We start from the raw sequence: 9795 nt of genomic DNA, 5'->3' as shown, positions 1-9795 counted from the left end.
TACCACTGTCCAATTTCACCTCGTTTTTAAAGAACCTTCAATGTAGGTACTTTCAATTAATAAAAAAAATAAGCCAAATTAAAAATAGTGAAAAGGCGGCGAGGAAACTAAAATAATTACATAAGATAGGGTGTCAAATGAAAAAAAAAATCCTTAGGCAGTCGTGCCACGTGCCCATGACTGAAATAGGTACGAAGCAAGCCAGTAATTCTTTCCCCCCCCCCTTAAAAACTAACAATAAATATAATTTTCTAGTAAATAAGGCAAAATAATTTTCACATTTTTTTTAAAAAAAACCCACATTTTGTTCTTTTTATGTTAAAATTAAAGTCTGCAAATAGTTGTATATAAATTAGAACTATAAACAGATTAAATGATTCCAATAGAAATTGCACTTTGAATTTGAAGGGCTTTTTGCTGAAAAAATTATTAAATTTTGGTAATAGTAAAATTGAGCTCTTGAAATTGCACGAGTTAATTTTTCTACTAGATGCATATTTTTTTATGATAAAAATATATATAGTTTGTATAAGAGATAAGGGCAAGGACTTGTTTTTAATATTTTAAAAATTAAAAGACTTTTGTGCGAATGCCTAACCGCCGGATAAATTGTATTTACCCGTTGTAGTGTGAGGGCTGTCTACAAAATATTGGAAAGTTGGGGGTGTAAAACGTGAAAGTGCATTGAAGCATGTGAGAACGGAGTTGTTGGCGTTGGTGGTGGGAGAGAGAGAAGAGAGTGGACAGTGGCTCTCCCTATCCTATGTCTAATTTGGGCTTTTGGGTTAGGGGGGGACAAAGTAAAAGCGATTAGATTAAATCTAACGAGGGAGTGGCCCAATCTATTGCCTTTCCTCTTCCCTTAATTGCAATGACCATATGGGTCACACTAACCATGTATGCACTTGCCTCTTTTTATCTCTCTCCTCTAGTCTGTGGACACTGGCGAAGAGGGGAGGAGCACTAAAGCTGTGATTTTTTTTTGGGGGGGAAGGAGGGGGGAAGAAGGTATGCGTCTGATCCTTTTGGGCACTTTTGAGGTTCTATGTTTTGTTTTCTTCGATTCTATGCTGCATTTTGCTCCTTTTTTCTGTGCCTCTGAAGGTTCAGTGGTTGGATCCGAAGAGGGTCTGAAGGTGGGAGGTACGATTGGAGTTGCATTTCATGAGGAACTGATCGAATTATGGAGATTTTTATACTGCCAGTTGTTGTGATGTAAATGGGTCATTTCTTATGGGTTTTTTTGATTTTGTTTCTGTTTCTGAGAGAAAGATTGGATTTTGATGCGATTGGTGTAGTCGCAGATCGTTGTGTTGCGATTATCTGTTATTTGAGTACTCCCCCTCTTTCTTTGTGTTTGGTTTTGTAGGACCCTGCGCTTGATGAGGTGTGGATAAGTATAACCTTCTCTTAGTCAGAATTGCATGATATGAGGAGCCTTTCCTAATTTGATTTTTATTTTATTTTATACCTTTTCTTGGTGAAAGATTGGATTCTGTTGTGGTAAATATGATCTCAAGTCATCGATTTGTGATTTTGTCAAAAAAAAAAAAAATTGTCATCGGTTTGTGCGCATCTCATGTTTGGGTTATCACACTCTTTCTTCATTTAGGGTTACCGAAGCCAATATTTGATGAGGTGCGGATGATAATCTCCTATTGTTTTTTTTCTTGTTTCTTTTTCTTTCAAAGTCAGTGGCATTGCTAGTTGGGTTTCTGTCCACGTTCAGTATTCTTATGGAAATATTGTTTATCTGAATCGATTTCTTAAGGGTTGTAATGAATCCATGTTCGCAATATGCTTGTTATCCTGTGAATTGTTGCATATTAAGTAACTCGAAAATGCTAAGATATAGGCAACCATTAATCATGTCGACTATGATACTAGTTCATCTAGTCCTTGCAGTCATTAAAATTGCACCTACTGATCAATATAAAGCAGGAGGATCTCAAGTTATAAGGACAACATTTGTGTGCTTGTATTGACATGTTTCTTACTGTCCAATTTTCAGGTACTTGTAGTTACTGATGTCATTGTCAGATTCCATTGGAAAATGAAATATACTGGTCAGAAGCATGGTTGAGGATTATGATTACCTTCATTTCTGATGACACACTAAGTTTTGTTTGTTGGTAGATTCTTTGGGTACATATATAAAGACAAGAAGGTTGCACATTATATTACACCAGGTCGTGCCCTCTGGATTTCATTGAAAGCCATGTAACTTTTTTCTAGTAGTTTTCATTTGACATATGCAACAGGAATTTCAGAGATTGATGGCGTCGAAGTCTATATCCAAAACCTTATCTGAGCAGCAAAATAGGAAACCTGATAACCAGATAGCAGAGCCAACTTCTCGGAGGCCTTCATCTTTGCAGATTCCTAAGCCAAGCAAATCTGAGCCCAATACACCAAGAGGTCTGCCAAAATTTCTTCGTCAAAATTCACCAAAGAAAACGACTAGCCAGGTTTTACAGGAACAAAAATCGAATCAGCATCAAAATGACTCTTCAACAGACAAGTCTTCTACAAAGGTTATCCATTCTCCACCTCCTACCGACTTGGATCCCTCGTCTGGTGGTTTGGAACAACCTCTCCAACAAGTTGATCCTTCACGATTAAACGATTCAACAAGCCTGGACAGAAATGTTGACCAAGAAAAGAATAATTCTGAGCTAGGTAGCATAAACCATAACACAATATCTGCTAAAGGCAGTGCTGGTACAAGCAGCCCGATGAAAACTATTGGGGGTGTTAAGATCAATGATCGTTCTGATTTTGTTGAGAGTGGGAAGAGTAGCATGTGCAGAGCCAGTACTAGCAGTGATGTGAGTGATGAGAGTACTTCTAGCAGCTTCAGTAGTAGTGTCAGCAAGCCGCACAAGTCAAATGATCCAAGATGGGAAGCAATTCAATTAATCCGAACTAGAGAAGGCATCCTTGGTCTAAGCCATTTCAGGCTACTTAAGAGACTCGGCTGTGGTGATATTGGTAGCGTGTATTTGTCGGAGTTGAGTGGGACAAAGTGTTACTTTGCAATGAAGGTTATGGACAAGGGCTCTTTGGCTAGCCGTAAAAAACTTCTTCGGGCCCAGACCGAAAAGGAGATATTGCAGTGCCTGGATCATCCCTTTCTTCCAACATTGTATACTCACTTTGAGACAGATAAGTTCTCATGTTTGGTAATGGAGTTTTGTCCTGGAGGGGATCTGCATACTCTTCGTCAGAGGCAGCCTGGGAAATATTTCACAGAACAAGCTGTCAAGTAGGGACCTTTATCTTACCTCTTTATTCGTTTCAAGTCATACGTGGATTTTGTAAATCTTAACTTTTGTTCTTTGCTAAACCTTAGGAGTTTTGTGCTGAAACTAATTGTTTGAAAGTAGTGTATTCTAGAAAAATTGCATGCTAAAGCTTCATAATGGATTCTGTCAGTTAGCTGTAGTTTATTTAAGTTTCTTATGTTTTAAGACATTGTGCTTGTTATGGTTACTCATCTGTACATGGTATGCATTACCATTTTTAACTAATTTTATCACTGCTGACCATTGTAGTTCTTTTTCAACACCTGTTCTTCAAATGCCAAGATGTAAGGCAGTTTTTTGGAAAAAAATTTGTATTGTTTTAGTACTCCTTCATCCTCACATGGATTGCATCATTTCAATCTTTATGCTTTGTTGTCCTCGACATGCTTGGTAACTTCTCCAACCAGTAAATCTGATTAACGGTAGCTTGTAGGATTGTCTCAAACCTCGTACAAGTAATCTCAATATAATGGAAAAGATCTATTTGCATAGAAACCAGACAGCTTATTTATTAGTTGTGCATTATGGCGAGCCTGCTAGTAAACTTTTCTTCATTGAAATTTATTAAGGTGCAAATTGTGATCTATTAAGTAATACTTATCATGAGGGAGACTTCAAAATTACACACTTATCTATGCATAGGGACTCCTAATGTTATTGTTGTTGTTCTCCAGTTGTTGCTAAGTTAACTGCAGTGGTATTGGTTTCTGTCATTTGTAAGAATTAGGTCAAATACAGTTTCATGTATTGTGTAAAAGCATCAAGTTTGTGTATTAATTCTAATTAAGTGAAGTGGAGCATAATTGCTGCTCCAGTATCTGGTTCATGCCTACGCTAACTTGCAATGCAGGTTTTATGTAGCAGAGGTACTTCTTGCTCTGGAATACCTCCACATGCTTGGTATCATCTATCGTGACCTCAAGCCAGAGAATGTCCTTGTCCGAGAAGACGGCCATATCATGCTTTCCGACTTTGACCTATCCCTCCGCTGCTTAGTTAGTCCTACTCTTGTCAAATCTGCCAATCCTGACTCTGAATCATTTCGAAAGAACAATTTGGTGTACTGCGCCCAGCCTGCATGTATTGAGCCATCCTGTATCCAACCTTCTTGTGTGGTCCCCACATCGTGTTTCTCTCCTCGATTTTTCTCTTCCAAGTCCAAGAAGGAGCAGAAGACAAAGTCTGATGTTGGCAAGCAAGTTAGACCACTTCCTGAGCTCAATGTGGAGCCCACTGACGCTCGGTCCATGTCTTTTGTTGGTACCCATGAGTACCTGGCACCAGAGATCATCAAGGGTGAGGGACACGGGAGTGCTGTGGATTGGTGGACATTTGGAATTTTCTTGTATGAACTTCTATTTGGGAAGACCCCCTTCAAGGGGTCAGGAAATCGGGCCACCTTGTTCAATGTGGTTGGTCAGCCCCTCAGGTTCCCGGAATCACCTGTGGTGAGTTTTGCTGCAAGAGATTTGATAAGGGGATTGCTTGTGAAAGAACCACAGCATCGACTTGCATATAAGCGCGGAGCGACAGAGATAAGGCAACATCCATTCTTTGAAGGTGTTAATTGGGCCTTGATAAGGTGCGCTAGCCCGCCGGAGATCCCAAAGCAAGTTGTGATTGAGCGTAACCCTGGGCCTGTGGCATCAACAAGCCAAAATGCCAACCCAACTGTGGAGAAAGGTTCTGACAACTATCTAGAATTTGGTTTCTTTTAGTGTTACTTGTAGAGTTTCTTAAATGTTTTCAAGAGGTGCTAGTGATTTCTTATACAGATTGGGATCTGTTTGGTAGTGTTGCTTTTCCCCTTTAAATTTCCTTATAAAATTGCCTACAGTTCACAATATGTATTCATTTTAAATGCTTTAAAGTCATTGTACTTGTAATGATTAGCAAGTCTCTGATATTATTGTTCTCCGATTCAAAAAATGGGCTGGTTTAGAACTTTTATGGTGCAAATTATTGGGAGTTTAACCCTGTCACAGAATAATACTCTTATATCAATTGATACAGGAAAAGATTTTCTTCTGGCTCGTGAGCATCTTGAAAATATTAATATGCATAAGTTTAGAGATTATTTTTTCCTTTTCCACTTTGGATTTGTACTCCCATATGCAGGTTCTACCAAATAGCTGCCAAGATAAACTGCTCTGCTTAAGCTGAAGCTGATGGGCCAATTTTGTGCAATCATATGGTATGTTACAATACTTTGCCTTCTTCAAAATTCTCTTTAAAATTTCAATATTCAACAGTATATTATGACACACAGATTATAATCCCAAACTCACCTGCTAGGTCATTTTGAAAGCTGTTAGCCATATGATTACATCAATGGTCATTAGCGCAGTTTTATATGTTCATCTAGTAAGTACTCTGTGATCAGTGTCCTACAGCATCAAACATTAATAATTCTTGATACCTAGGAAAGTATACTTGATGTTTATCATATTGTTCCATTATTTACTTATTTTTTAAGATATTGATGGGATTTACCAGTCTCAAAAATGATAACATGTATGCTATTGCTTGATAAACTAATATTAATATAAGCTATTATTCTGCACAGTATTTTAAGCTCGATATGACTTAGTTCGTAATGTCTGATTATCGATTAGATCTCCTATTTGATAGTTCTGTAAATTAGACTTATAATTCTAACTCAGCTTTCCTTTTCTATTTGATGTATATAAGATTAGGGACAACTAATTATTGATTACTTGACTTGCAAAACTACAGCATTTATAAATGAACTTATAAAATATTTTAAGATATTTCAGGGATTCAAAAGATCTCATTCCAAGGAGGGAAGAGATAAGTCTAATAACTTTTTCTTTCTTCTTTCTTATTAATTTCAGACGAGTATATATATATATGGTCGAGAAAAAATTGTTAGTGCATGTTTGGGTACATTTGCAAATTTCCTATAAGAATTTTAACAGTAGAAGTGCAAATGAAGGATCTCTCATGTTGTTTTCCTTGAGGACTGACTCAATTTTTCTTGTTTGAGTATTCTGAGAAAATTTTGAGAAACAATTAATAGAGAGAAGAGACACTGAAGGAAGATGGAAGAAAGTCTGAGTAGGCATGGGAGGACTCTCACTCAAAGGATAGGGAAAACAAAAGAGAAATTAGCTCAGACCTATTGTTCTTTCTATCATATTTAATCAGACTAGAGATAAAATCTAAACGACAAAGTTTTATAGGATCTAAATTAATATCGATTAGATTTAAGATAATAAAAAGTATATCTATTTAATATAATTATCATATCTTTATTATCTAAAATATGATCGGTATTATTTTAAATGCGTCGAAAAGTCTTAACAAATCTTCAACAACTTTGTCTCTAATACGACTAAATTAGAAGTAGAGAAATAACATATATAATTTCCTTCTTTTTCTTTTTCCCTTAGGAAAGTGCCTATTCTCTATGGAATTTCTTTTGTGAAATATTATGCAAATAATTAGTTAGGAACATATTACTATGGGCCCAAAAGTCTCCTAAGGAGACCAACTAAAGTTTCCTATGGAAATTGAGTGTATCTAAGCAGGCCCTTCCATGCTTTAGTGTCCCTATGTGACCAAAATCCCTAGAGAGAGAAAGAAGTTAACTAGGCAATCCCATGTTCCATCAACTGACTTCTTAATGCTCATTAGCTAATAGGATATGATACTTTTTAAACCTTTTGCCATGGAGACAGGTCATGCCACTGAAAGAATAAAAGTGATTTCATTATTATTATTATTATTATTTTATCATATCCACTCAATGCAAGTGTGAAACCTAACTGCCACATTGAATGGTTATTCTCACTTCCACTATCATCCCACCTATCTAAGAAGATGACATGGATTGCTATGAGATTATTCCCAAAGCCTTTCGGTTGGAATCCCCGTCCTCTATGCCTTTGCACTCAACCAACATAACAACAATAATGTAATTCGATGGGTGAATCTGAAACCAGACGGCTAAAGTTGGTCGGCCAATTTCTTAAGTTAACATAGTACGAGAGCAAGATCAGTCGATACGCATCTATTTGTTAGGACGTCAGCACAGATTGATGAGATTTTATACGAGGATATAAAACGGTACTCCATCTATTATTTGAGAATACAAATCAAGGCAAAAACATCAATAATTCTTATGTTAATCCTATAAAAAAGTATAGCCGATCTCGATCTCTCTCTCACTTAGTAACCCTTAGTTATGGATTCAACAACTAGAAAGTTATTGAGGAGTAGCTACGTATAATTTGCATATGACTATGATGCACACCGATTTCAATCCTCGGTAAGTACATATTTGTTGATTCTATTAGTATTGTACTACAAAAGGCACATACTTTTCACAAGGAATTGTTATTTGATAGGTCTACGGTGCCGACGTTCTTTAGCGGATGTCAGTGAATTCGTGCGCTTTTGTGATGCATGTATGTCAACATTCGTCTGTATGGTAATTTCCATAGAGGGCTTTTAAATATTTTAAACAAAAAGATAATAAAAGTAAAAGTAAAATATAGGGTGTTTTTAGTAAATATCTCGGTGTTAAAATCAAAATCAAACAATATGGGGGGTGTAAACTGTGATCTTTACTTACCTATAAAACCAAAAAATCCATTTTAAATTTAATCCACCAACCAAGACCTCAAAAATCCACTTCTCCAACGGGAGGAATATCTCCTGACGTCATCTCCTGACTTGGTGACACGTGCCGCCTTTCATTTACCAAAAGAGGTGTCCGAAGTTCTTCTTTATTTTTTTTATTTTACCACTTTTATTTTCATTTATTTATCTTGTGGTCCGAAGTCAAGATTCCTTCGCAGCTCTCTCCTGTCTCTTTCAAACTTTTCTTTTACCCATTTCAGGACAAAAAGAGTAAAACGAGTTGGGAGTGCTACCATACGTAATCAAATGGAGGGGGCAAACTGCAAAAAAGAATACGTACCGAAAAGCTCGGAAAATTTAATTAAAAACACCCTATATTTTATTATTTATAGTTTACTATATGGACTGACTACCTATTATTTGACTCCACCTAACCTTAGGAAATAATAATAATAATAAGAATAATAGAGTACTTTTAATAAAGGCAAATTATATAGTGCTTTTAATAAATTTCCCAAAAGCTTTTCTCTTTTTCTCTACATTTCTTTTTCCCCATTTCACCTTCTATGTTTAAGTTTATTATTATTTACACCTGTCTAAATATTTATAATTTTCCTACAATCAAGGTGTCTTTTTAAAAGTGCAACAATTAACAGATGTAAGATTTAATTAGGAGGAGAATGTTTTCTATAATTTAATAGAATAAAAAGGGATAAAGCTAAGAGTATATTCAAGTAGTATCTCAACCCATGATAAATTTCACTGGTGAAAGATGTTTAACATATCAATCAATATCAAAGAAATTTAGTCCAAAGCTTCATTCTTATTATTCATTTATTTATTATTATACATAGGAATCCAATCCTATATCTAATACCATATCTTTCATATTCGAACTTTATATTTAGCTTTTAAGCAGCGTTAGATTCTCTTAACGGGCGAATCAAATTTAAAGGTCAAATTATAAAAGTAATAAAATATTTTCTACCGTTAGGTTAAATTTAACTCCGGATAATTTTAAAATATTAAACTTACTAAATTTTTGTTGTTGTAACTTTAAATTTTCATTGTGGAGCTCTAGACATTGACTTGGATTGCAATTGTATTCCTTCAAAGCTTTCATCAATATCAATATTTTTATAGGACCCTTTTAGTGCACCAAGTCTTATTAACTTATATTATTTTATCATATTATGTAAGATAAGGATCCCCTAATATAAAATAATATATAACCTACTACCAAGGATGGAGTCAAGAGTAAAATGAGTTATGCATGCAATTATATATTATTGAATAAATAATTTAATGTAGATCTACCTAAAACGTCCATTAGAATTTTGAACGGTCCCCTTGATCTAAATGATTCCAAACTATCTACTGCTATTATAGGAAATTTTATTACTGTGTCATTGCCATGATAATGACCTCATTTTGTTTTTCTTCTTTTAATAGATTTTGATCTCAGAATCTAATCATAGATTTAAATAAAAAGGTCGTCTCAATATGATATATTAGTCGGACAACTTGCCCGAACTATGTTCATACAGCACTTCAACGCTAATATTCATAGTGAGAATCGAACTATAGTTCAATTTAGGAATAACATTTTATTTATTCTAGAATATAATATATTATTCTAGAATAATAGCTAAACATCGTTGCAGTCATATTCTAGAATATAATTAATACTTATTAAAATTACATTTTTTATACTATAGTAACTCAATTATCAATTTACATCTATCCTATCAATCTACTTTATATCAAATTAAACAGTATTTATTATAATTTTTCTTCATTTTAATAATAATAAATAGAGATTACTATTCCTATTTTAATTCTACTCCAGTAGGAGAACAAACTAATAATAACTTGGTAAAAGACA

At 35.0% G+C, this 9795-nt stretch overlaps 1 protein-coding gene across 4 annotated transcripts; it reads left to right on the top strand.

Annotated features, from left to right (window-relative positions):
* Positions 1–855: 855 nt before the first annotated feature.
* On the top strand, positions 856–5264 carry LOC140771878 (serine/threonine-protein kinase D6PK-like). 4 transcript variants are annotated; one of them, XM_073113665.1, is made up of 4 exons: positions 856–1008; positions 2012–2189; positions 2271–3265; positions 4156–5264. In XM_073113665.1, the coding sequence occupies exons 3-4, from the start codon at positions 2277–2279 to the stop codon at positions 5021–5023; spliced, it is 1857 nt and encodes a 618-aa protein (XP_072969766.1). In that variant the 5' UTR covers positions 856–1008; positions 2012–2189; positions 2271–2276; the 3' UTR covers positions 5024–5264. The 4 variants fall into 4 exon arrangements, with proteins under 4 accessions (XP_072969766.1, XP_072969764.1, XP_072969762.1 ...); XM_073113663.1 differs by having other exon boundaries at positions 2262–3265; XM_073113661.1 differs by having other exon boundaries at positions 2012–3265.
* Positions 5265–9795: the final 4531 nt, after the last annotated feature.

The sequence above is a fragment of the Typha angustifolia genome, chromosome 12 (assembly GCF_048772165.1).
Source record: "Typha angustifolia cultivar Huaian chromosome 12, ASM4877216v1, whole genome shotgun sequence".
Classification (NCBI taxonomy): domain Eukaryota; kingdom Viridiplantae; phylum Streptophyta; class Magnoliopsida; order Poales; family Typhaceae; genus Typha; species Typha angustifolia.
Note: the sequence above shows the minus strand (reverse complement) of the source record. Positions and strands in the feature narration are given on the sequence as shown.